The sequence below is a fragment of the Grampus griseus genome (assembly GCF_964374135.1).
Source record: "Grampus griseus genome assembly, chromosome: 9".
In the NCBI taxonomy this organism is placed as follows: domain Eukaryota; kingdom Metazoa; phylum Chordata; class Mammalia; order Artiodactyla; family Delphinidae; genus Grampus; species Grampus griseus.
Window position 1 is genome coordinate 63,884,310 of NC_139003.1, and position 27,847 is coordinate 63,912,156.

At 32.0% G+C, this 27,847-nt stretch overlaps 1 protein-coding gene across 2 annotated transcripts in view; it reads left to right on the forward strand.

The window, feature by feature from the left end:
- Positions 1–27,847, forward strand: part of PHF14 (PHD finger protein 14) — a 199,347-nt gene that overhangs the window by 112,440 nt on the left and 59,060 nt on the right. For both annotated transcript variants that reach the window (XM_082662390.1, XM_082662391.1), the window contains one exon: positions 16,454–16,571. In XM_082662390.1, the coding sequence (XP_082518516.1) occupies positions 16,454–16,571 (118 nt within the window). The remainder of the gene's footprint in view (positions 1–16,453; positions 16,572–27,847) is intronic.

A 27,847-nucleotide genomic window follows, 5' to 3' on the forward strand; every position in this document is an offset into this window, starting at 1 on the left:
GAAACAGTTTTTAATGAGGTACTTAATGTATGTCTATATTCTTAAAATACTTAGGCAAGTTTGAGAAAAATTACCTCATGACTATACTATTAAACAACTGTATGATTTGACTTTAGTATAATATTGTTCATGTATTGTGTGTGTGTATATGTCAAAGATAATACATGAAGGGCCCTAAGTGTGTACAAAGATAATACATGAAGGGCCCTAAGTGTGATTTAGCCAGTTTTGATACATTGAACTACATAAAAGTAACTCTTTAAGTATGTTCTCTCCAAATAATAGCAAATGGAGGAGGACTTCTGCTTTGAGTGAAATTGTTAGGCACTCCCTGTAGCGCTCAGTAAATCAGATGGAAACAGACAGCTGCACAAGGAAGATAGGCCTAGGAAAGACTAAATAAGTGGGGTTCAGTCACATCCAAGTGAAATTATATCAGTCAATGACTTTCTTTTTAAGTGATTGGAATCTTCCAGACCCATTTCTTTTGTCCGTTTACTCATTGGTGTCAATTATTAAAGAATTGAAAAATTGCCTGATTATATCAAGAACCTTGTTGTGACATGACCTGTAAATGTAGATCTTTTTAAAAGGAAAGTTGAGTTTCATGTAGTGAGAGCCTTGAGCACTCTGACCAAAAATTTATTTGACTGTGCTTTTGACGCTTTCATTTGTAAAGAAAGTATAGAATCTATTTTCTCCCTATTTTTTTAAAAATAAGATTCCTATGTTTATTCTTATCAAATTTATTTTCTAAACTATTCAATATTTATTAAGGATATTAAAATGCATTTATTTATTCATACATCAAACTGTTATATGGAAGGTATATAAGAGACATCAGAATTTAGAGGATGATGGGAATATTCCTAAAAGGATGAGGGAGAAATCTTATGTAAACCAAGGAGAAATTTGAGTTGCATCTTGAAGTATGTATGAGCAGGTTTCAGAAGATTGAGATGGGAGGTACCAAATCCTTCAAGAGAATGAATATGAATAAAGAAATAGCGTGGGATCCTTGGAGTCATTTGTAATGTAGGTTAAAGGTAGATTGGGGCCTGGATTCAGTCTAAAGATTTTAGGAGTCGTAATGGGGATTTATTGAAGGTAAGAGATAATAGGGAGAATAGTCCTTTAGGAGATTGATATTGTGGTGGCCTGTGCGATGAAGGAATGGGCAGCTGGAGATAGACCAATTTGGGGGCCTAGAACTTAGACTGATGGAAAAATAAATGGAAAGGATTCAGTAGATTCAGGAGACGTAAGTTCACAGTAGAAGTTACAGCAGATAATTAACGAAAATGAGGAGGCAAGGAAGAAAGGGGAGTGTTAAACCAAATTATCCGACTTTAAGGTAACTAATTTGAAAGAATGGTGATACCAATAACAGAAAGATTAGTGGCTATATTTATTTTTTGGAGACAAATACAATAGGTGAATGACATCATAGGGAATTGTGAGGTTTCTTTTTAGGAGTTATTGAAGTAGAAATTTTCATAATGCACTTAAAGTTATGTGATTATAAATACAGAGAGGAATCCAAACCCTGGAAATAGATCTAGTAACTGTTACAGATCTGTTCTGTACAACTCAAGTATCCAATCCTAATTTTCCTACCTTTACTTTAAGTAAATGACTGTGTCTCTGTGTCTCTGAAGGTCTGGTAAGGAATCATGTTCCATAAGAACAGAGGAACTGAAAGAATTGGGTAGATGTCCTTGGTTTAGTTGGACCACAGGCTGAGTCCAGAGAAATTGAATTATCTCATAGGAGATCCTCAAGATGAGATTGTTTAATATTCTGTGGGTTTTTTTTTAAAGCTTTGTTTTGGTGACCACAGTATTTATGTGTACAAATAATATTTGTCTGTGCTTAGTTGAATGTCAACTGGAATATTTGTAATTTGTCTCCTACCTCCCTTTATTTTTTTTAGCTTTTGTTTCTATGCCTCTTTCTTTGTGATTTCTTCACAGCAGCTGAATTTAATCTACTTTAAGGCTCTTAATCTTTAGGGTACATTGAAATCACCGGAAAGGCTTATTAAACCACAGAATTTCTGCTTTGGACGCTCTGGAGTGGTGCCCAAGAATTTGTATTTGTAATAAATTCTCAGCTGTTGCTCATTCTGATGATTCGGGGACCATACTCTGAGAACCACTGCTTTGTTCCAGAAGCCCTTTAGCTGAAGCTTTAAGATAGTGGTTCTCAGCTTGGCTAGAGATGCAAGTTACCCATAGGAAGAATTACAAACAACAACGATCATAAAATTATTCTTGGAGATTCTGAATCAGTAGGTTCTAAATCTGTGGAGTAGAGTTTGGCAGAGGCAGAGTTAAGGCTGGCTTAATCCTCATCTGAAAGTCTCCCTTTCTTTCACATTCTCAAGTTCATTGTTTATCCCCATTGCATGTAACTCAGCAACTTTTTCAATATCATCACACTGAATAAGAATCAGTGAAGTGTGAACACTCCCAGATCTTGGCATATTTGTCTCTTCCTCTATTTCTGTCTTTCTGGCATTCTTTGCCTTCATTTTTCTCTACCCGTGATCTATCAAAGGCACCATGATGTGAAAATGAAGACTTTAACATTTAAATTTAAATTTAAAGGGAGATGTGGTGGGGGGAAGGGGGGGAGTGTATGTGCTCAATTTTTCTGTAAATCTAAAACTTCTAAAAAATAAAGTCCATTAATTAAAATTTAAAGGCAGGTAAGTGAAATTTTCATGTATATTTAAAAAATTTTCTTATAAAAATATACTTACAAAAAATCAAAAATATAAAAAATGTTTGAATTACTATGATCTTATAGCATCTTAGTATATTTACTTTTATTCATATAATTTTAATAATTGTGTTCAAAAAGTTTAAAATATATACCTGCTGTGCATTATTTGAAAACTAAAAATATCAGAGTAATTGAGGAACCATTTTCCATCATAACGTTTCTTGATCTCCATTTCTTTTTTTCCCATTTTTTCGGCTTACTTAAGACCTTTCTCAGTGTCTACACTGTTCTCTGTGATGTTATTCTGTACACCTTAGCTGCTTCAGTGTTTCCTCTTGCCTTCTTTCTATGTTTCTCACTTCTGATTAGGCCTCCTTGGATCCCACTCTCTTTGCCTTGGCTGTCCACATTTTTTATTGCTAGAGTATAACTGCTTTCTGTAGCTCTAATGTATCTTGATTCCTCCAACCTTCTGGGTTCTTCTCTTGCCTGATTAAATGGCCTAAACCCAAACTCCAGTCATTGAAGAAATTCTACCAGAATCCTCCCTAACTTTCAGAGCAGGCCATGCATTCTCCTGCTTCTTCATTTTCTGTTGAGCCCAGCTGTTCTTTATTCTCCAAATACAATTATTCCAAGGCTGTCTTGAACATTTACTGAACCATTCAGGGTAAAAGAGTCTAAAATTTAAAATTAAATGCTTTATACCACTGTTCTTAGGAGTTACTTGGCCATCCCTAACACTAAGAGTGTTCCCGTTATGCCCTAGACCTGGCTTTATAAAAAGCAGTGATCAATGATTTTAGTTAATGTCTTTAGAACTAAATTGATGCTGTATTGTACATCATGAAGAGATTAGATTCTAAAGAGGAAATTAGAAAATAAACTGGGTCTTGTGAAGGAAAGAACTTAGAAGTTACATTTTAAGAATGCTTTTCTATTAGTAAAAATTGGAAAAGAGATGTTTAATATTCAAAATATTTATATTTGGATAATGAAAGTAGACAAGCTGCCACTGAATCTGTCTTATTAAGGTGGTATTCTGATAAAATTTGGATTGAAAAAATGTTTATTCAGTATATTTTTTTCCTTTATAATTAAGTTGATTTGATGATTTGTTAGACATGTGGAATAGCTAACCTGCTTCACACATTTAATATTCAATGTATGACATTCTTTGATTTTCATATCTATATTAAAACATTAAACCTTTAACTTAGTGTGATTTATAAATATTTTTATGTTACATTATCAGTGTTTGAATTTTTAAATTTTCTTTTTCTCTTTAAAATAAATGCATTATAGACAAGTAAATTGTATTTAAAGAAAACAGAAGCCTGAACATGGTAACCATTAATTACATAGTGAAGTGTGGTATTTCTGGAGTATGCAGTTTTAGAGTAGTAAACATCATAATTTCTAGCATATATAGCAATGAAATATTTCTCGTTTCACTCATTTATTTTTCTGTAAAATTTATTTTTTGTAATTTCAAACTCATTTTCTATTGCAATGTGGTAATATTGTTAACTTGTTAACTTACACAAAAGGGATTATCTATTGTTAAGAAAGACTGGGACTCCACCCATAGTTCTGCTACTGGCTAGATGAATGACCTTGAATTAAGTTACCATGATAGTCATTTTCTCATCTATAAAGTGAAGGCATCAACCTCAATTTTTCCCCAGATTTTGTAACTTTTGTAACTCAAAGCAATTTCAAAACAAGTATTAATACAATACAGTTCTGAAAAGGATCTCACTATTCTTTGACACTTGAATCATCTGCTCAGTATCACTACTAAAGCCACAGGGAAAAAGCTACTGCCAGGGATAGAAGTGTATAAGTAACCCATTCCCTCTTGAGGCAGCTCTGACCACTGGCAATTTCTTTCTCCAAGTGAGCTAGCATATCTCTTCTTAATAATTTCAATCCTTGGAATCATATAAAACAAGCATAATCCAGCTTCTAGTATTAGAAACCAACTATATTGTTTTCTGGTTTTTCTTTCTTTTTTATTTTGAAACATCCTGTTAAATCTGTTCCTCCTATAACAAGGTTTTGATCTGTGTTGGTTTTTTATAGTTTCAGACATATAAAATAGACATATTAATGGAATTAGAATTTGTAGATAAGATTGGATATAAATTTTGGAGTTGATGATGAATTTTGATATCTAGGTAATAATGTATAAGAATCTCATATTTTTAACATTTTAATCGAACCCCATAGACATGTTAAAAGTCTGTATGAACTGGAAATTAAAATAATGCTAGTGTTAGATGCTTACTATATCCCAGGCTCTATTCTCTGCTTTCTAAGTGTATTATCTCATTCAGTTTTTAACAACAGTCCTCTGAGGTATGGCCATCTCCATTTTGGAGATTAGGTAACTGAGGTACAGAGGCACTAAGCATCATGAAATAGAAATTATTCCAATTATATATTGAAATTCTGTTCTATAAATTGTTATATATTAGAATACAGTTTTTTCCTTCCATTAAATACTACTAGTGTTTGATAAATTTACTGTTGTTCATATTAGTTGCTGAGATTTATAGAGTGCTTATTAAGGGCCAATGTGCTAATGCTTTGTATAGTTGATCTCATGTAATCCTCAAGGAAACTCCATTACACAGATATTGATTTTATCCCTATCTTATGGGTGAGGAAATTGAGAAGTATTCCTTGTTCAAGATCATACAGCTAGGAAGTGGTAGAGTTAGAGTTTTGAGTCTAGGCAGTCTTGACTGTGTTGCTAATGCGCTAATCATTAGGCATACCGCTCACCAAACTGTGCTCCTTTAGCATATTTGACTTCATTGGGGCAAAAGTAGGTGCTTTTTCTTGGTAGGCATCCAACTATACAGGATAACAGACCATTGGTGCTTGCATCAGGGAAGCCCTTTGAAAATAGTTAATTCCCTTTTTTCTACATTAATTTGTAAGTAAGCTTATTAGAAGCATATGGAATAAATAGAAAGCCAAGACTTGAACTCTGATATAAAAGACCACATAGTAGTCTTTTGTCCTAAGACGGTAGCAGCCAAGACAAGTCATGTTGCTTACTCTGAATATTAAGTGAAATTTTAGGATGGAAGAATACTAGTTAGAGCTTTTCAGTTTTTTTCAAAGTTAAATTTAGATTTAATTAGAATTTAAAGCAGATTTCTGTGACATCTAATGTATCTATTGGGTTGGCCAAAAAGTTCATTCAGTTAGTGAATCGTTCAATAAAATTCTTGGTGAAAATGAAAAATGTCTTTTATTTTTACTTAAAACCAAACGAATTTTTTGGCCAACCCAATATATATTTAAATTCCTCTCAGTGTTAACTACAAATGAATCTTTGGGTTGTCTGCTACTCTCTATCGTTTGTGCATGTAATTAAAACTTAAATGTACTTCTGTGGTAAATGATGTGGTTGCTTCCTCTTTCATTTTGCTTATCTAGTAGTGCTTAACCTGCAGGCAAAGCACTTCTCAGAATATCAGATTTAGAATGTGCTTACATTTCATCACTTGGAGCCTGAAGCACTGAGAAAAGTTAGCACATGTGACTATTTAGCAAGGGAATTCAGCTCTTCCTATCTATTTCCTTGTTACTCAACGAGGGAATTCTGTTCTTTCTGTTTACTTCTCATATGCTGATAAGTACGTGTCTCTGAAAACTATGTTTCACGTTATATTCTTTTTTTCTTGTACAATTTTATTTTTCCTTTCTTTGGAGTTTATTCATTTTGGCATGGTAGCTCGTCGATGGCATAGTAGTGCTTTATTTATCTGTGATTGTGCCACTTTTCACTTTCTTTTTCTCAGTAGAACTTAGAAGCATTAAACACATCTCTCTAATACTTAAATATTGAAATGAACTTTTTCTATACTGTGTGACTAGTTGGTAATTTAATCTCATCTGCACAGATGTAAATATCTGAAGGAAATGATAAAATTTTGTTTTCCACAATCAAAAAGAAAGTTACTTCTCATCACCAGGCATCTAAAATTTCTCCTCTGAAAATGCGTCGGTAGGGAAATAAATATAAGAAAAACTAAAGAAAGTTTTGAAAAATAAATGCAAGTGAATGACTTGAAAATTTGGCCAAAATTAGTGTTTTATAATCAATGACCAGGTCTTTACAGTGAGGTGTATTCTCTGTTACTTTTGTTGCACAAATCTACTAAAATAGCTAGCTAGGGATATACTTTTCATAATTGTAAGCAAACGTTTCCAATATAGTCTTTAAAAAAAGGAAGGCAAGTATAGGCCCAGGGAATAAGAATCATCTGAATATTTCCTCCCTGAGACTCTGTACTTGAGTAGAACCACTCCTGTAATGTACTGATTAGGTGTGCTTGTTTTCAGTATATTGCATGCTTTCTCAAGCATTGTTAACTTGCCATATTTGATGAAAAAATAGCAAACTGCTATCATTTAAAGCATCTATTAACCAAATTACATGTTTGCTTATATAAATACAAACCCCTCATCATTTTTATAGTTTCTTTTTTGTTTTACTAAGATAGATTTATTGTGACAACTAAAAGTAATAATAATACAAGAGGCAACTCAGTGTTTCAAATGATGAAATAGTTCCATTTCAACTAGTAAGAACCTTTACAAGATCATGGCATTTAGGTTTAGGGCATCTGTCTCTTTGGACCAGATCATATGTTATTTGAATCTACTATGGTATTGTTAGTGTGTTTCATAAGACATAGTGCAGAGCTGCTGTGATCTTTAAATGTTAATGTTCTTTTCTTATCACTTTACTGTGTAGATACCCTTCATGAGACCCAACTCTGCCACAGCTCATCCTCGGAGGCAATCCTGGAAACCTCTTTTATAAGTGTGATTTTAAAAATGTGGATAACACTCTCAATAGAGTATATAAAGTAAAGGAGAACAGCTATCTTGTCTTTCCCATAAGCTTATCACTGCAAAAAGTTGCCTTTGCTTGTCAGGTTTGGATAGAATGTAATTGATTGGTTTGTTACTTGGACTGACAAGGCAGTTAATTTGCCTGTGTGGATTTTTTTCTCCTTTTTTTCTTTTGCACTAATCAGAAACATTTGATATGTGCATTGTTGAAAAATACTAGATGATGTCTTGTCAGAATTGTCCTATTAAGTAATGTCTTCCCCTCTTGCTTCTTTGGCAAATGATAGACAGTATTTGGACTTACTTAAGAGTTACTGAAGCCTGTGGGACTTACATGCAATGTGCTACTTGTTGTTGAACAAATCTAGTAACAAACAAGAAAGATAATGCATTCCATTAGTCTGCTATTCTGTTTCATCCAACTTAATACATATATTCATATATGAAATACTGCATTGGGAAACAACTGTAGACTATATTAAATGTTACTTCTATTTATAATATTCAGCAAAAGTGAAAGACTTGTGAAAGCGTATGCCATTCTAGTTTTGACTCATTAGTTCTAGCGTGAAAGCACTAATATTAGTAGCATGCAGTTTTTGCAACTTCAGATTTTAAGCTTGTAAATAAGAATATATCTGTGTTGATCTCTAGATATTTTTTAGTAATAACCAAATATATTCACTCTTTATTGATTCAATACAAACTTTCTCTGTTCAGTATAATTTTATTTTTCTCAACCTTAAGTATGAGGTTACAAAATAAGGAGAGAGATACAAAGCTTTTGACTATACAGCCTGCCAACTGAAAGATCTTCATCAACATTTGTATCTTTCCAAAGGTTTACAGAATTAAAATTTGGTCTTCAAGCTTTAATGAACAAGTCTTAAATCAACGACAGAAATATGTTGAATATTTCATCACTTCATCTTGAACTGATTTAGAAGAGACTGTTTGCTGAAATTGAAATACATATATACATGTAAATTGTCAACATGTCTCTTGGAATTTCCTGATTTATAAATGTGGTTTGGGACATCTTTTCAGGTATAGTGGCATTGAAAATAGTTCAAACATTAGGAATAGAGTAGGAAATGTTATAGATAATTAAAAGCAAGTGTAAATATAAAGTTGCTGTATGCTAGTAATCTTTAGTTATACTAAGGAACCATATTATTGGATATTTAATAAAAGCAGTATGTATATAAAATATGTATAAACTGAGATTATTAACTTATTGAAAGACCTAACATTGGAGGAAAAATATTAATAACCTGTAGCAAAACCAGTAGGCTTTTTTTTTTTAGAAAAAGAATTCATTATTTATCACTGCATAAGCTTAAGAAAAAGTTGGTAGTTATTACTATTGCTGAACTGCAGCTGATTTTAAGAAAAATGTCAGATTGCCATTTCCTTAAAAAAGAATATGCTAGTGCATTTGGACCTGACTCTCCTTTGATATATGGTAAGATATTACTAGTGGTCATTTTATTTTAGATTTTTTTGAAAAATCATTAAACCTTGTGGTTTTGGTGACACTATTAATCAAAGTCCTTTCCACCTGGTTCTATTTAGAATACCATATTATCATCATTCTCCATCTTACTGTTCGGTGGTGGATATGTGGTTCCATATTTGGTGCTAGCCCTAAGAATCTTTGTCACACATCACGAATATAAACCACATAATATTCATAAGATCATTGGTCCTGCAAATGTGTATTTGGAGTAGAACTTTTGAAGAGAGTAGAATGAAACACTTTCTCCTAATAATCTCCTAGACACTCTCATATTTCCATGGTACAAAATTAACCCTTTTCTGTAATTGGCCCAGTTGTTATTCAAAGGAGATATTAATGTGTATATCAAGAGAATATACACTAAATAGTTCATATTTTACATACATGTATAAGAGAAAGCAGTCCGACAGGTAAATGATGGTTATTTGTCGCATGATAGGGAAAGAAAAAAACACTGAAATATCAAGAAGTAAAATAAATAACTCTGAACTACAAGAAGAATGACATGGCAGTATATATAGCAGTGGTTCTCAAACTTTATAGTACATCAGAAACAAGGATTTGTTTAAAAGCAGATCGCTCACCTACTCCCCTCCTCATTTTCCTCCTCATTTTCCTCCCTCTTATTTCTCCCTGCAGTTTCTGATTAAGTGGGTCTGGGATGAGGCCTGAAAATCTGCATTTCTAAAAGTTTCCAAGTGATGCTGAAGCTGGCCAGGGACATCCTTTGAGAACCATTTGTGTATAATATTTTGAAAAGAATCATGGTATTGTGGTTGACATTGATTGATTGAATGTGGCTTTAATCTTGTTAAAAGGGCCCTTAAATTTTCAAAAATACTTGTTTCTAGGTAAAAGAGATTATAGTAGTTTATAGCACATAGAGTATAACTTCTTTATTATACATAAGTTTAGTTAAACAGGTGTTTATTTTATACCTATTTTGGACACAGCACCATTTTAGGTACAGAAATTAATCAAGGAACATAGCCTTTGTCCATAATTCACTAATTCCTTTGTTAGGAAAAGATTTGAAATTAGGATTATGTTTAACATGAAAACAAATTTAGCCTTAACCTTTATCCATTTTGTTTGTAAATGAAATTTATTTATCATTTATATATCATTGTTATTCGTGTTTCTTGAGTGTTTATCTGATTTTACAATTATAATGTTAAAAATAGATCACTGACCAATAAATAATAAGAATATTCACACTCATTATCCTATTTCCCTGTTTTTACATCCTATTACTTACTAGATCACTCTTTTTAAACTCTTAATGTTTTTTATTTGACAAAACTTACCACTGTTTTACTTGATTCTCAGCATGGGAATATTTTATTAATATTTCACCAAAATCTATTCAAGGAATTCAGAAGGACTCTCTAGCAGAATGGAATACTAACATTACTAATTTTTCTTTAAACTTTCTGAAATCATTTTGACAATTAAAACTTGTTTAAGAGACTCAGCTTTAGAGTTGCATGGCACATGAAGGCAGAAATTTTTTCCTACCCAGTCAACACTTTATCAATTTACATAATACTAAGGATTGCAATTAAAAATATTTCTGAGATAGACATGCTTTGCAAATACTTTTTTTTTTTTTTAAATAAACATACAGACCTCTTTCTCCCAGTACACAGTCTTAAGACTTTCTGCAGGCCTGCTGTAAGATTCACTGCTGTTCAGGTACATAGGATATAATGAAACTGGATGTTCATGCTGGGCTTTGTGAATAAAATGAGACTGACCTCCAGCCATTATCTCATTTATCTGATTTACATTGTAAAATCAAGATCTACACTATTGATTAGAGAATAATTAGTTAATTATGAGCAGGGAAATACAAAGTTATGTGGGGCTTGAGCACAGCGGGTTGTACTGCTGAAAAATTTCCAAGGGCATGAGCAGATGGAGATCAGTTTATTAAAGAACAAAGCAGATGTGTTTCAGGTATGAAAATGTCTAATCATTCTCTCATGCTGTGAAGAGGTACTTGACCTTATTGTGTATTTTTATATGAATTCTTTTATTTCATGTTTTAGTTTTGCCTTTCACTTTTAATCTTGTAACTTGACTACTGCAGATGTAGCTAACTGAATTGATCCCATTATTTAAGTGATCATTAAACATGAATTTGGATTTCAATAATTATCCAAATATTTTTTCCAGTTAATATACTTTACAGAATATTTTTGTCTTTCCTACCACTCATTCATTCATTATTGCATGTGATGAGAGTCTATAGTGACATTAATGAAAATATGTTCAGGACCTCCACATTAGCCTTTATTTGTGAAATATCATATAAAAGACATTTTCTAATTATTTTGAAAATGCTCATATAGGTGATTTGCAGTAAAAGTGTTGTAAAAAGGAAGAAAGTTTGCCTTTATTGATATTAAATGTTATTCTAATATTTGTAGAATGCAGAATTTTTTGCAAGCTTGTATTTTAAAAGTGATTTAACTCATGGGCCACAAACCTGCATTTTCTCCATCTGTTAAAAGGAATAATTGAATTGGCTACTGTTCAATGAAAGAGTCTGTCACTACTGGTTAATACATTTGTGTAGGTGTTTCAGTTGCTAGTAAGATTTTATGTAAGTAATATTAAGACCAATTCTTTTGGTCATTCTTCTATAGAATTTTTGCATAGAAATGATGAAAAAGTAAGAAAATCCAACCCATCTATTCTCTTGATATTTAGTTGTGAGTTTTTTGTTTTTTTTAATTAAATGGATGTAACAGTATATATTTTCAAGGTTGGTTCTTTATTTTACTGTATATAGACTTGGAAGGGACGTAAACCAAATGTTCATTGCCATAAAAAATATCTGTGATTATGGATCAACCTGGTCATAAAACATGTACATTACTTTTCAAGTCCATGTTACGGATTTCTCTTCTTCATGAAATTTAGCTAATCATCTGGCTATAAATTATATATATAGGAGGTACACCTTTTTTTTGGTTAGTTTTGAAAAGTAGTTATTTAGTGTACTCTTCTAGTGAAATTATCAATTGGAAATTAAGGGAATTTAAGAAACCCTTTGGAACACTGGCCTGTCTCTTAGGTGTAGACAGAAATAAATAAGTTGTTTCTTTTTACTTGTGTGTATATTCTCAGTAATCAGATAAACACATGACTGATTGCTCCCATGGATCATAGGACATAGGAACATAAATCATTTTCTTCCTCTTTTATGTCTAGGGTGCTATACTTAACCATATCTAAGTAAGTATTTTAAATACATATAGAACTATGTTTATTTGGTCACTGCATTTTGTTAAATGAATGTGTAAAAGACCATATACATATAGCTGCTTTATTATTGACATCTGTATCCATTATGAATCTGATGCCTAGGAAGTTGTATTTAGTAAAAATCTAATTAAACAATGAGGTTTCCTTTTCTTATAAATGGGATTTATCTTATCTCACTTACAATTGTAATTTTAGAATGTCCCATAATATGTTAATGTGTACAGTTTTATTAGATGTTTAGAGGATATTCTTTAAGCATCCAGTTTGCATTTTATTAAAAAACATAGTGTATCTTTATAGGTTAGTTTTATATTTTTTAATTTAAGACATTGTCTTCCTATTTAATATATGTGCTATTGGTATAATAGTCCGTTTTTATTACATAGACATTTGTGTTATTTAATAAAGTATATTGTGTTATATCACAGCTTTTGTGGGTCAGTGACTGCTTTTGCACAAGATTTATTATTTTGATACATTAAATATGTACTATATTATGTGTTGTAATTACGTATTTCCAAGTATGTGTAAGAAGTAGATGTAGAGGTCATAAATAATAATTTGATCAATAACTACTTCAACTCTATTTCAGCTTTTAGGTAGCAGAATGATTGCAGATCCTTACGAGCTTCTGATTTTTGAGTTTTTAAAATGACCTATATTTGTAACTTAGCCATAATTTGTTGGCTGACAAAATTTGCTAAAGTTTACAAAATGGTGTGTGTGTGCATGAAATAAATAATTTACTATTTTTACCATCTAAATTGTTCTTTGATTTCTAGGGTTCTTAATGGCATTCCTTACGTTTGTCTATGGTGAATTAATTCTTGCAAATTCTGCTGGAGTTCCCTTGTATCACTCAGGATATTTTTGTTACCAGCACACGAAGCTATAGATTTATTCAATTAAATATTTTAGTGTAGAAACAACTATATTTTTTCCATATGGAAATAATTTTAGTCGTTTTTAGAAAAGGCTAATATTTATATGTTTGTTTATTAACAGAGTTATTGATTTCAAGATTGGGTTATTTCTTTTTCTTTTTCATTTTCTTTTTTCCTCTCCTGGATTTTGGCAGTTACTAAGTGTATTAACTACTCCTTTCTGCTGCTTAGTCTTGGAATTACAGTTTTTATTTACTGCTGAGTGAGCTATAACTTGAGAGAACTTCCGTATCACCCCTGATTCTATCAAGCAGATTCTTCCTTTCCTCTGGAACCCATCACTAATACATGAGTTCCATGTGTAGACTAAGTCATTCTAAAAAGTATAACTAATGAAGGAATCAGTAAGGATTAGGTCACTTCCAAATGGCACATACTTCAACATTATCTTCTAACAAATCTAGCATATAAAGTCTTTCTTTTCCCTTTTGCATTTATTATTGAGCTGAAAGATAACTTGAGTTTACAGTTAATTGAAATCAGCTACAAATTTGAACTATATCAGTGTAGCAAACTTGTTCTTAATTTATTAGCTTGAAATATATATATGTACATATACATAATACATACACACACACACACACACACCAGCAAGAACCATCTTAGTACATGAAGGTAAAAGGTAATGAATTATTATTCACCTTTATATTCATCATAGTGTTTGACTCTAGTTGTACACTAGAAACCATAATTTGCAAGTTATTATGGCACAGACTTATAAAGTAAATATGTAGTAATTAGGTTGTAATTTGATATGAACTAGGAAAGCATTAATACTATAACTCTTCACTTATCAAAAGCCCAGGTTATTGGCAATCTGAACTTGCTTAAAAACCCTAAGTTAAGCAAAAAAGACTATAGTTAACCCAAATTGAGTCCATGTACTTAGTAATCCTCATTTTCATGTTTTTATAAACTGTCAATTTGCATAGTCTTATGTCCAGTGATCTGGTTTCTGAATCCACAGTGAATTATTGTCGGAGAAATGCTGCTTAGACAGATGACACTGACAATATCAGAAAGTAGTGACTGATATTTTTTAAGCAAGTGAGGAGGACCTATAAAAGTTGAATACAAGAATTCAAACAGAACAGCAGACTGATGATATTCATGTCCAAACACAAAAGGCTGTCACATTGTTAGACATGTAGCAGCATCTATTACTCATACTTGTGACCCTGGAATGATAAAGATAGAGTAAATTATATTTAATGGATTTTCTTGATGAAGCAAAGAATGTGATTCTCTTTAAATTTCCCATTAAAGATGACTGAAATACTATTTTCCATGCTTGAAGGACTACGCCCTCAGCTAACTAGAAATCTCAACCTTCTCATAACTCATAAATGCTTATACGCTGAAGGGTCCTCTAACTATGTGTTTAATGTAATTGGAATTTTAACTATTGAAGGGTAAATAAGTTGAATTGAGAAGAACAAAATTTTGTGGGCTTGCCATTTAGTTTTATGTAATGTTTTATGTTAGCTATATATTATCTATTATTTTTCTTAATACTAGAACAACAGGTATTTAAACAGTTTAAGTGCTTTTAAATATATTTTTGGATGGTTTATTTATAATATTGGCACAGTAAATAAAGTACTGTTTGTTATTACTATTTGATTTGATTTTTTTGTATAGCTAGAATTATTATAGTAAACATTTTTATTCAAGTCCATCTCTTGAGTCTAAGTGAAGGTTTTTGGAAAAGTACATAAGTTTATTTGGTTTATGAGAAGGAAGTTGTAGAGGAAGGAGTGCCTAAACTTAAGATATATAATTGTGTTTTAAACTTCTGTATACCTGAATAACTTAGCTAAGTTGCTAAACTTTCTGAAACTTTTGATTTCTGAAATGGGTCTTTGGGAGATTGGGTTTTATAGAATGACATGAAATTTTTACTATAAATGTAGATTTATAGTTCCCTTTATTGTGAAAATAAATTGCTTTTCTTTGCATGTTGTTTATCACAATAACTCCTTCTCCTTTTTTCTAATAAAAGTTATTTAAGAGTAATTTTGTACTTTAAGTAATATATGTCCTATAAAATATCCTCCTTGATTTCTTAGTTATGGATTCCTCAACTTTTTAGGTTTAAATCAGTAAGAGTATATATAAAGAGAATGTGACAGATTGGTTTGGAGAAAGTATTATTTTTTTTAACTTACAAAAAAATAGCACAAAGAATAAGAGGAATATAACCCTTTCTATAAAATGTATACATCTTTGTTATTTGTTGTTAAATTTTGGTCTTGTTATTCCAACTGATGCAAAATTCTTTTTAAAAAACACTGAAATAATACAGATCTTTCTTCATTGTCAGCAGGATGAGATTGTCTGAAACGAAGAATAGGTATGATAGTTTTCTTAGATTTTGTACATCATAGGTGGCAAAGACACTGTCAAAACATTTGTTAATAAGCTTTAAAATGTACTAAGAGGTACTTTGAAAAACCAATTGCACTGAAAGTGACAGGTAAATTTTTGAGAAAATTTATATTTTAGAAAATAAACTTCTTAGAATGGTTTTTATTTGCTGTAGATTATGTTAGCATGCTATACACATTAGAAATTTTATTTACAATCTACCTTAACTTAGAGAAAGAGAGTGATGAGGTATATCAATTGTATAGAATTAAGCTTAGTGTAGCCTAGTAGAATTCATTAGATTTAAAAGTTTTTTTAAATAATCACAATATGTTAGATTGAATTCATAATCTTGAATTATATGTATCTTATATTAGTTTTAAAACCATCTAATGGGCAAGTGATTATTATTGAAGTTCAAAATTGAAAATGTTAATGTTTGTTAGTTTTGAACACATAGGGTTATACACATAAATTTATTCCTATGCTGTTAACATTTCTACTATCAAAATGTTCTGAATGATATTTGTTTTGTTTATTTTATTGTTTTGGTATTTTGTTTTTCCTAAAGCATTTATTTCAGGTTTAGATTGTCTTTTTCATAAACATTAATATAATAATCTTGTCAGCTAAGGATAGAATTAACAGTGTTACAGTTGAAATATACAGTAGTTTGCTGTTTTTCTCTGAAAAAAAGTGTTTTTTAATATTATTTAAATATAGTATAAATCTGTTTACCCTGCAGGTGTGATGAATGTAGACTGTGCTACCATTTTGGTTGTTTGGATCCTCCTTTGAAAAAGTCTCCTAAACAAACAGGCTATGGATGGATATGTCAGGAGTGTGATTCTTCATCTTCTAAGGTAAGGGGAGAAACTTATAAGAAAAAGTGTTGTTTCCCTTTATTTTGATAGCTTTTCTGTATCTCACCAATGGCTTCCTAACTTTAAGGAGAATTGGAATATGAAGGACCAACAATTTACTCTATGCACTTTAAGAATATATTGCCTTGATGATTTTATTGCCCTTAAATTAAGGAGCAAAGAGCTCTACTGACTTATATAAATTTTCTCTATGAAATATTTTAGCTGTTTCGTGTATTCTCTATATTACTGTAGCATGTTAAATAGTTCTCTAGTAGCCAGTCACCCTCTGCTAATTTACCACCCCTAGGGAATAACCAATAAAATCCAATTTAATTTTACAGATGACTCATCTTAAGATATAGTAGGTATATTGTGAATGTTCTATAAGGTTTGCTCTTTGAGAAAACTAGTTTTTATATCATAAAATTTTTTTCTGGTAATTATTTTAGATAAGTAGAAAGGATGAAATATCTAATAAGGTTGTTTCGTAGTTTATCTCCAATAATAAACTATTGAAATCTTTTGAATATCAATCTTATAACCTTAAATTGTGACGATTGACATTTTAAGATTATTATATGCTTTTTTAAAGTGTGTGAGTAAATAGCTGGACCCCTGATGCTTTGACTTATTTGACAGAAATATTAAATATATTCGAACTAAGACAATATGGTCACCTGTGGGTTAATCAAATTATTCTTCTTTAAATAGACAACAGAAGTTAACTGTCTGTTGTAATGTGGACCTCAAGCCATCTCTCCTAAATGCCACTTAAGTGCATTTGTTTTTCCTAGAGTGAATTAAAATTGATTCTGAATTCCTGTCTGATCATGGAATCAAAAATACTCGTTTTATCAGTTAAAACGATTTATTCCAGCTTACCACAGAAGCCATCTGTAAAGTTTATTTATTAAAAACTGCAGAAAAGCATTTGGCTATAGGAAAAAAAAAAAGCTATTTAAAGGGTTTTTTAAATAACCAAATTTATTAAAAATTTTACAAATCTGTATAATGATTATTAATATAGAATCTTATGCATTTTATTTAATAATCAAGCATTTTTGCTCAAGGTTTTAAACTATACAATATCAAGAATTATTTAAGAGGGAGATTTAAGAGGGAGATTTAAGAGGGAGCGTATTTAATATCAAAAACTTTTATTACATAATTAAAAAATGTTTTCCAGAAATTGTATTTAAATGAGAAAAAAATAATGGTGTACTATAGATTTTAAATAGTTGTCTTATGGGACTCTTTATGGTATAATATAATTTTTCTAAGTGTGTTTTTTGTTTGGAGTTTTCTTCTACCCTCAAAAAGCAATTAGGAAAGCAATTTTTGAAAAAAAGATTTATTGCATTTATAAATAAGCCTTTTTGTGTACATTCTTTTGAAAAGGTTTTATACTACTGTAAATATGGAGCATTGTATTAACTGCAGAGTGCCTTTGTTAAGTTATATAGTAATTTTGTTAATGAACATTGAAAATGCAAGAGGACATTTCACATATGTTGGGAATATACAAAATGAATATTTTGTAAGTGCAGTAGGTGCATGCCAGTAGCCATTGAGATGTTCTTGTATTTTGCTTTTCCCTGTCTACCAGAAAATAAGATCTTTGGACTCAGAATGGAAATCCATTAGGAAGGCACATTGTTAGAAAAGTTGCATTGTACTCTGACTTGTGATTGAATGAATCCCAGATATAAACAGCCAAGACTTTTAAAATATCCAAATATGGTATCTAACTGACAAATGTCACAGCAGTTTATTGTAAGGATTACAGCAGTGAAATGGATTTGTATTTTTATCATATCAAGATGAATATTACATACTTCTTTTTCTAATGAAAAATTAAGCTTAATATAATAGTTAAGCTGAAAGTTAAGGAAAATTAATTCATTCCCTTGAATACTTGTGTTACATCAACTCTGTTTTGCTCACTTTGAAAACTTTATTCCTGACAAGTAAATTTCTGTTTACATTTTCTCTTGTAAGGTGTTTGCTAGTATTGGGTCCCAAGAAGAAAACATTGATAGATAATGTCATGCTTTATAATTCAGTAAATTGCTGCAGAAGCTTTTAAATTCAGAAAGCAGTATATTATTCATACCTGAGTCAAGAAAATTAGTATCATTTGGGGGCCTAAAAGAAATCCACAATAAAAGTTAATATATTTTGCTTGTCCTTCATTCTGCTCTATTTGCTTTGGTGGAATGGTAGTTTTTAGGTAATACTAAGTATATATGCCATGTTCATTTATTTTAATAGTATGAAAAGCTAAGGTAGAAGTAGTTATTTCCAGGAGAAAGGAATCAGTTGCCAATAAACTTAGGTGGGGAAAAGTGAATATAAAATTGTTATAGCCATAAAATATATATCCAACCTTCTTTCTTTATGGTAGTCAGGATTAAGTCCAAGAAGTCTTAACTTTTATTATAAAAGTTTGACTCCCAAGTAATAAATTATTTATTTTGCTTAGAATTTTAGATTATATATGGTATGGGTGTGTAGTTGAAAATGTACTTGAAAATGCATTGCACTTTAAATATTATTTAACTGTTGACATTGTCTCCAAATTTTGCATACCAGGGGAAACTCTAAAATATTGCCATGTATACTCTGAGCAGCATAATGTATTGATATATGACTTTGTCTTTCGAGTAATGGGTTTTTTTGCTGTGACCTTTATGAGAGCAAAAATCTTCTGTCGCTAATCCTGCCTATTGCTTTTAATTATAGAAAGTATAGAAATTCCACAAAAGTCTAACAAGATTCATCATATCTCAATCCATATTAAGCTTTAGCTCATGAAAGATAAAATATACTATATTAAATTAATAATATACAATTAATGATAATAAATTAATGATATTTCATAACAATTTAGCTAACAGTAGAATGATATTTTAATTGAGATATAATTGACTTATTATGTTTCAGATATGCAACATAATGATTCAATATTTGTATATAGAATGACTTTTATTCTACCCAGACCCACAAAGTATGGCATGATAAGACTTCCTCTGCATTATCAATCCTTCATAAACCTAGGTAGTCACTTTAGGTTTCATGAAAAATGACCAGCTACATGGATTCAGATATATACATTACATGTAACACACACAGAGACACAAATCTACACACATACAAACACATGCACAAAATATACTTTCTCCCATAGGCTATGCTTCAAAGATACTTGACTAAGGCAGCAGCTATCCAAGACAGTGTGCTATGTTTTTATTCAGTGGGGCTAGTTCATTGCTACTGATCACCATGCATTAGGTTTTTTTCTCTTGCTCTTTACTGTGTTGTGAAAATACTGTTACAAATGAATGCTATATGCCTGGAAAAGCAATGTATTTTATTCTTTCTCCTCCACCTCACCCATCTTTTATTTTTTTTTCATCTTTACTTTCATCCATTCTCCTAAGCCAAATACCTAGAATCATCTTCAAGTCTTCTTCATCCTGTCCCAAATAGAAAATCACTTGCTGAGTCCTGTAAAAGTGTTCTTGCTTAAATATTTCTCCGGTTTACTCTTTGCTCCTTTTCTCCACTGTTAACTGCCTTGATTCGGTGCCTCACCTTTTCCTCATTCTACCAGTTCCTCCTATTTTAGAGGCTATCTAAATAAGTCTACCAGACTCTTCACTAGGTTCCTTCAAAATGAAGTGTTTGTACCTCAGGAGATAGACAAATGACTAATTAAATTAATTCTATATAGCATCCCATTTTAATTTCTGTGTCTGAGTGTGTTTTCTAATGTAACAGGTTACTGCTGTAGAATAGGTATATAACTTCACACATATATACTTATTAAGGTATGTATTTAAAATGTTTTAGTATTGGGGTACATAAACAACAGTGTTTGGAGATCATAGTCCCACACTGCTACTAGAGTAATCTTCCTGAAAGTCTTTTTGACACACCACTGCTTTACATTTGTCAGTGTTTTCTCATCCTCCTACATATCCAGAATATAACTGACAAAATCAGGAAATTAACATTGATACACTATTACCGTCTAATCCTCAGACCTCATTCAAGGTTTGCTATTTGTCCCAGTAACGTCCTTAATAGCAAAATGATCCAATACAGAATCATTCATTGCATTTAATTTTTATGTTTCTTCAGTCTTTAATCTGGAAAGTCCCTTAGTCTTTCCTTGACTGTCATTTCATTGCCACTTTTGAAGATTACAGGGCACTTATTTTGTAGAATGTCTTTTACTTTGCATTTTTATGATCTTCTCTTGTGGTTAGATTTATTTTATGCATCTCTGATAAAAATACCACAGATGTGATGCAGTATTCATTCTATCAGGTGACACATGATTTCAATATGAACCATAAATGGTGATGTTAACTTTAATCACTTGACTGAGGAGTTCTCTGCAAGTCTTCTCCATTCTCTTCCCCTTTCTAATTAATAAGTAATTTGTAGGGAAGAACCTTGAGACTGTGTAAATATCCTATTCCTTATCAGACTTTCATTTTCTGTTTTCAGTGGTTTATATTGGTTATTATCATTATTTATTTTGATGTTTGAATTGTCTCAAATTTGGCTAATGAGAGCCACTTCAGGCTGGCTTCTGTGTTCTTTTCATATGGATCCCAGAAATATTTGAGTGCTTCCTTACTAAAGGTGTTCTAGGCTCAACTTGGTCTTTCCCTTCCCCTACTCCTGGAACCAGTGATTTCTCCAAGGAGCTCTGCTTCCCTTTTAGTGGAAAATGGTATTTAGAAACTAAGATCATGGTACTAGATGTGCTCATTGTTACTGGGATGTTGCTTCTCTTAGGTCTTCTCAGTAGACATAGCCAAGGACTAGATGTATGTATGTACATTCATAGACATACACATTTACTTTTCTTTGTCTTCATAGATATTGGAAACCATTCTGTTTTTTTCCCTTTTCATATTTATAACTCCCTCACTGAAAACTGGCTCCCATTATCCTTGATATATATTAGAAGATTAATCCCCTGACGTAAAACTAATCTCCTATCACCCTCCATTCCCCTGCTGCATGGACACCTTCTTTGCTTGCCATAACCTGAAGGCTTTTAGATTGAATTGTTCAGGAAGGAGGGGAGAGAGAGGGATTGAAGACAGACATTTTTATTTTTTACAGCCTTCTAAAATTATTTTAATGAGCAGTTAGGAATAAGAACCATTGTTTTATGTATTTTAAAAATTGTTCAGTTATTAAAAAGTTTTTAAGCTAAAAATGAATGTTTTTGCAATTTTAAAACAAATATGCACAAGGCGTATAACCCAAGGCAAATTTCAACAAACTGATACTTTAAAATTATGTTGTATACTTAAATATAAGATATAGACTTAATATTATTTTGTTTTAAATTTTTATTTTATTTTGGAGTAGAGTTGATAAACAATGTTGTGTTAGTTTCAGGTGTAGGGTAAAGTAATTTAGTTATTCATATACATGTATTTATTCTTTTAAAAATTCTTTGCCCATTTAGGTTATTAGAGTATTGAGCAGAGTTCCCTGTGCTATACAGTAGGTCCTTGTTGGTTGCCTATTTTAAATACAGCAGTGTGTACATGTCAATCCCAAAGTCCCTAACTATACCTTCCCCCAGCCCTTCCCCCCGGTAACCATAAGTCCATTCTCTGAGTCTGTTTCTATTTTGTAAATAAGTTTGTATCATTTTTTTTTAGATTTTGCATATAAGTGATATCATATGATATTTGTCTTTCTCTGTCTGACTCACTTCACTTAATACGATAATCTCCAGGTCCATCCATGTTGCTGCAAATGGCATTATTTCATTCTTTTTAATGGCTTAGTAATATTCCATTGTGTATATGCACCACATCTTCTTTATCCATTCCTCTGTCAATGGACATTTAGGTTGCTTCCATTTCTTGGCTATCATAAATAGTGCAGCAATGAACATTGGGGTGCGTATATCTTTTTGAATTATAGTTTTGTCTGGATATATGCCCAGGAGTGAGATTTCTGGATCATATGGTAATTCTATTTTTAGTTTTCTGAGGAACCTCCGTACTGTTTTCCATAGAGGTTGTACCAATTTACATTCCCACCAACAGTGTAGGAGGGTTCCCTTTTCTCCATACCTACTCCAGCATTCGTTATTTGTAGACTTTTTAAAAATAAATGTATGTATTTATTTGTTTTTGGCTGCATTGGGTCTTCGTTTCTGTATGTGGGCTTTCTCTAGCTGTGGCAGGTGGGGGCTACTCTTCGTTGCAGTGAGCAGGCTTCTCATTGCAGTGGCTTCTCTTGTTGCGGAGCATGGGCTGTAGGCGTGCGGGCTTAAGTAGTTGTGGCTCATGGGCTCTAGAGTGCAGCCTCAGTAGTTGTGGCACATGGGCTTAGTTGCTCCGTGGCATATGAGATCTTCCCAGACCAAGGCTTGAACCCGTGTCCCCTGCATTGACAGGTGATTCTTAACCACTTTGCCACCAGGGAAGTCCCTGTTATTTGTAGACTTTTTAATGATGGCCATACTGACTGGTGTGTGGTGGTACCTCATTGTACTTTTGATGTGCATTTCTCTAATAATTAGTGATGTTGAGCATCTTTTCATGTGCCTAGTGGCCATGTGTATGTTTTCTTGGAGAACTGTCTATTTACATATTCTGCCTGTTATTTCGATTGGGTTGTTGTTTTTTTGATATTCAACTGCATGAACTATTTGTAAATTTTGGAGATTAATCCCTTGTCAGTCTCATTGTTTGCAAATATTTTCTCCCATTCTGTGGGTTTTGTTATTTTGTTTATGGTTTCCTTTGATGTGCAAAAGATTTGAGTTTGATTAGGTTCTATTTGTTTATTTTCATTTTTATTTCCCTTACTCTAGGAGAGACAGATCAAAAAAGATATTGCTGCGATTTATGTCAAAGAGTGTCTGCCTACATTATCCTCTAAGAGTTTTGTAGCATCTGGTCTTACATTTAGGTCTTTAATGCATTTGGAGTTTATTTTTGTGTATGGTATTAAAGAATATTATAATTTCATTTGTTTACATGTATCTCTTCAGTTTTCCCAGCACCACTTACTGAAAAGGCTGTTTTTTCTCCATTGTATAGTCTTGCCTCCTTTGTCTTAGATTAACTGACCATAGGTGCATGGGTTTACTTCTGGGCTTTCTATGCTGTTCCATTGATCTATATTTCTGCTTTTGTGCCAGTACCATACTGTTTTGATGACTGTAGCTTTGTAGTATAGTCTGCAGTCAGGTAGCCAGATTCCACTAGCTCCATTTTTCTTTCTGAAGATTGCCTTGTCTCTTTGGGGTCTTTTGTGTTTCCATACAAATTGTAAAAAAATTTTTGTTCTAGTTCTGTGAAAAATGCCATTGGTAATTTGATAGGGATTGCACTGAATCTGTAGATTGCCTTGGGTAGTATAGCCATTTTGGCAGTAATGATTCTTCCAATCCAAGAACACAGTATATCTTTCCATCTGTTTGTGTCATCTTTGATTTCTTTCATCAGCGTCTTATAGTTTTCAGAGTACAGAACTTTTGCTTCCTTTTGTAGGTTTCTTCCTAGGTATTTTATTCTTTTTGATGTGACTGTAAATGGCATTGTTTCTTTAATTTCTTTCTGATCTTTTGTTGTTAGTGTATAGAAATGCAACAGATTTCTGTGTGTTAATTTTGTATCCTGCAACTGTACCAAATTCATTGATGAGCTCTAGTAGTTTTCTGGTAGCATCTTTATGATTTTCTATGTATAGTGTCATGTCATCTGCAAACAGTGACAGTTTTACTTCTTCTTTTCCAATTTGGATTCCCTTCATTTCTTTTTCTTCTCTGATTGCCATAGCTAGGACTTCCAAAACTATGTTGAATAAAAGTGGCAAGAGTGGAAATCCTTGTCTTGTTCCTGATCTTAGAGAAAATGCTTTCAGCTTTTCATGGTTGAGTATGATGTTAGCTGTAGTTTGTCATATATGGCCTTTATTACGTTGAGGTATGTTTCCTCTATGCCCACTTCCTGGAGAGTTTTTATCCTAAATCAGTGTCGAATTTTGTCAGATTTTTCTGCATTTATTGAGATGGTCATGTGGTTTTTATTCTTAAATTTGTTGATGTGGTATATCACACTGATTGATTTACAGACATTGACAAATCCTTGCATCCCTGGGATAAATCCCACTTGATTATGGTGTATGATCCTTTTAATGTATTGTTGGATTTGGTTTGCTGGTATTTTGTTGAGGATTTTTGCATCTACGTTCATCAGTGATATTGGCCTGTAATTTTCTTTGTGTGTGTGTGTGGTATCTTTTTCTGGTTTTGGTATCACGGTGGTGGTGGCCTCATAGAATTAGTTTGGGAGTGTTCCTTCCTCTGAGACTTTTTGGTAGTTTGAGAAGCATAGGCATTAACTCTTCTCTAAATGTTTGATAGAATTTGCCTGTAAAGCCATCTGGTCCTGGACTTTTGTTTGTTGGGAGGTTTTAATCCCAGTTTCAATTTCAGTACTTGTGATTGGTCTGTTCATATTTTCTATTTCTTCCTGGTTCAGTCTTGGGAGATTGTACCTTTCTAAGAATTTGTCCATTTTATTAGCATATAGTTGCTTGTAGTAGTCTTTTGTGATCCTTTATCTTTCTCTGTTGTCCGTTGTAACTTCTTATTTCTAATTTTATTGATCTGAGCCCTCTCCCTCTTTTTCTGTATTAATATAGGGCACAGTTCACTATTCTCTTTTTTCTAGGGTATACTTGATATAGAGCTCAACACCTTCTGTGTACTGAAACACCCCAAATGAAGATAACTTCTTTTGGCGTGGTTAAATGAACAGGTATTACTATAAATATTTCTTTTAAAAGGACATCATCCAAGTGATATATATTCACAGGTGCCACTGAGAATTTAAATACACATCATATACTTTACAGTGACTGTACCAGTTATGATTCTAGCTTTTCGTCCCTGTTCACGTTCTGTTTTGTGAAAAGCCAAAAGGTGTACATGACAGGTCATTGTCTGAATACTACAAGATGAGCTATCTTAGCTTGGAGACCTCCATTTGGTTCACTCTTATTTGATCTTTCTAGTATAGTACTCTTTTTGAGTGGTAATAAGTTGACTTCATATGCATGAAGATCTCATTTAAATTCTTATGGAAGATTTTCTGGCACTACAAATGTATGACATACCAGCTCAGGCAAGTGTGGTACTTTTTGGTAATCATTTGTATTAGAAATCCCTGAGTAGGGAAGTCTGATTTTTTAAAAATTTTTGTTCTATTTTTCCAATTTTTTTTGCATTGAGCAACTAGAATTCTGTAACTGAAATGCTTGTGTCCAATGACATATATAAATACTTACTATCAAGCAAAATAGTCATTGAGAATTTTGCCTCTTTAAAAACTGAACAGAATAATCTCTCCAAGGAGTATCTTGCCACAATATTAAACAAGCACATTTAATTGAACCTGGTGATACTGGAAATTAAATGTCTGAGTTTTATGTATTATGAAGATTTATAAAAAATATAAAATTAAAATGAATTATCCTTTAAAGTTCTTTTAAATTTGAGTCATATAACTGACCCATAAAAAAGGACTTTTTAATACTTTATTCATTTGACCTCTGGGATTTTATCTGGCATTAGGTTAGATTTTAAGTTTCTAAATTTAGCATAGTTGACAGATAAGTCATTTCCAGGTATAACTTATACCACTTAACTATCTTAATTCAGTATTCTTCTAGGACTTGTGTGACATTAGAGGTTATAACAATATGTTTTATCAAGCTTTACTGAGTTTTTTGATTTGCCTTTTTACTGATACAGTTATGTAAAGTCTGGAGGAAAGTTGTTTATACAGTATCCTAAATTAGAATCCCATAGGAAAATCTTTGGTAGTTTGTAGACTTACGAAAAGTCTGAGAATTAAAACTATGGTGTGGTTGTCCTTGATGATGGCTATAGTTAAATATTTAAACTTTAGATTTCATCTTTGCTTTACACCACAGGTGTAAAGCCCAAACACTTCCAGGTGATCTTGTACCTTATCCTAGGCCAAGTCTGGCTGTTGCTGGTTACTCTAGCACTTTTCCTGGCAGGAAAAATTGTTTGTATAAATGTCTTTTAAGTCTTAATTTCTAATAGAGCGCTGTACTTTGAGACTAGTAACAGTGTTTTGTGAATTCAGTAAAAAGTAATAGCCATTAACAATTCTACTAACTATAGATGCTACTGTGCTTTAAAAAAAAAAAAACAAAGTGTTATTTGTATAAATTGAACGTTTATGTACTGAACTGAACTTTTTATTTGTCATTATTGCCTGCTCAAAAAAGTTGTTTACTTGATTGTCCTAGACATGTTTCTGAACCCTGTCTCTAGGTAATATTTTCGCCAAGTCGCAATTTTCAACAAAACATTGTTTATGGTTATTCTTTATAACAGAGTTGGAATCTACACTGATCTGTTAGTTCTTTAACCTAGGGTAATTTTCATGGGGACTGTGCAATACACATTAAGCACACTGGTATACTGCAATAAGTCATGGTCAGGTATTCCTTAAGAATCTTTTCAAAAACAGGATTTCTTTCCTCCAGATAAAATTTGTTAGTGTTTATGATGTCCATTTTTATATATCTCAGAATATTTATAGAGAAAGAAAATGATTAGAACCTCTAAAATTATACAGATGTTTTCTGTATTAATATTTTGAAAAAAATGGAAAGACTACATCATCTTTTAAGTTACACTTTCTACAAACTGGGAAAACCAAGCCATTTTCTAATTCGGATGGCATGTGGGCTTGATGTGTTTGCATAGCGTGCTGTAAACCATGCTGTGGAATACCATATGATGAGAAACTGAATCATAACTGAGATAAATAATCAAAGTACCGTAGGGTGCCATATATAGGACTACCTTTTAGAGCTCACTAACTTCATACTATCCTTTGGTTTAAAAAGTTTATCTTTTTATTTTTATTTTGGAGAAAAAGTTACCTACTAAAAATCTGATGGCTAAGCTGAAGGATATTTCATTACAGCTTTTAAAAAGTTAATAAGAATATTTTTACCTTATTAACCCAACATTTGACATACTAATTTGGGGTTATATAATATACCAAGAAGGAATGTAGGATATATTATTTATGTAAACATATTATTTTTAGTATTCATATGTAATGTGAGTGTGAGAGACATTGTTCATTGCAGAGATGGTCTTAGTTGAATTAAGTGAGCCCATTCCCAGAGTTGTGAAAGTAACACCTGAATGATAGGAATGACTTAAATCCTAG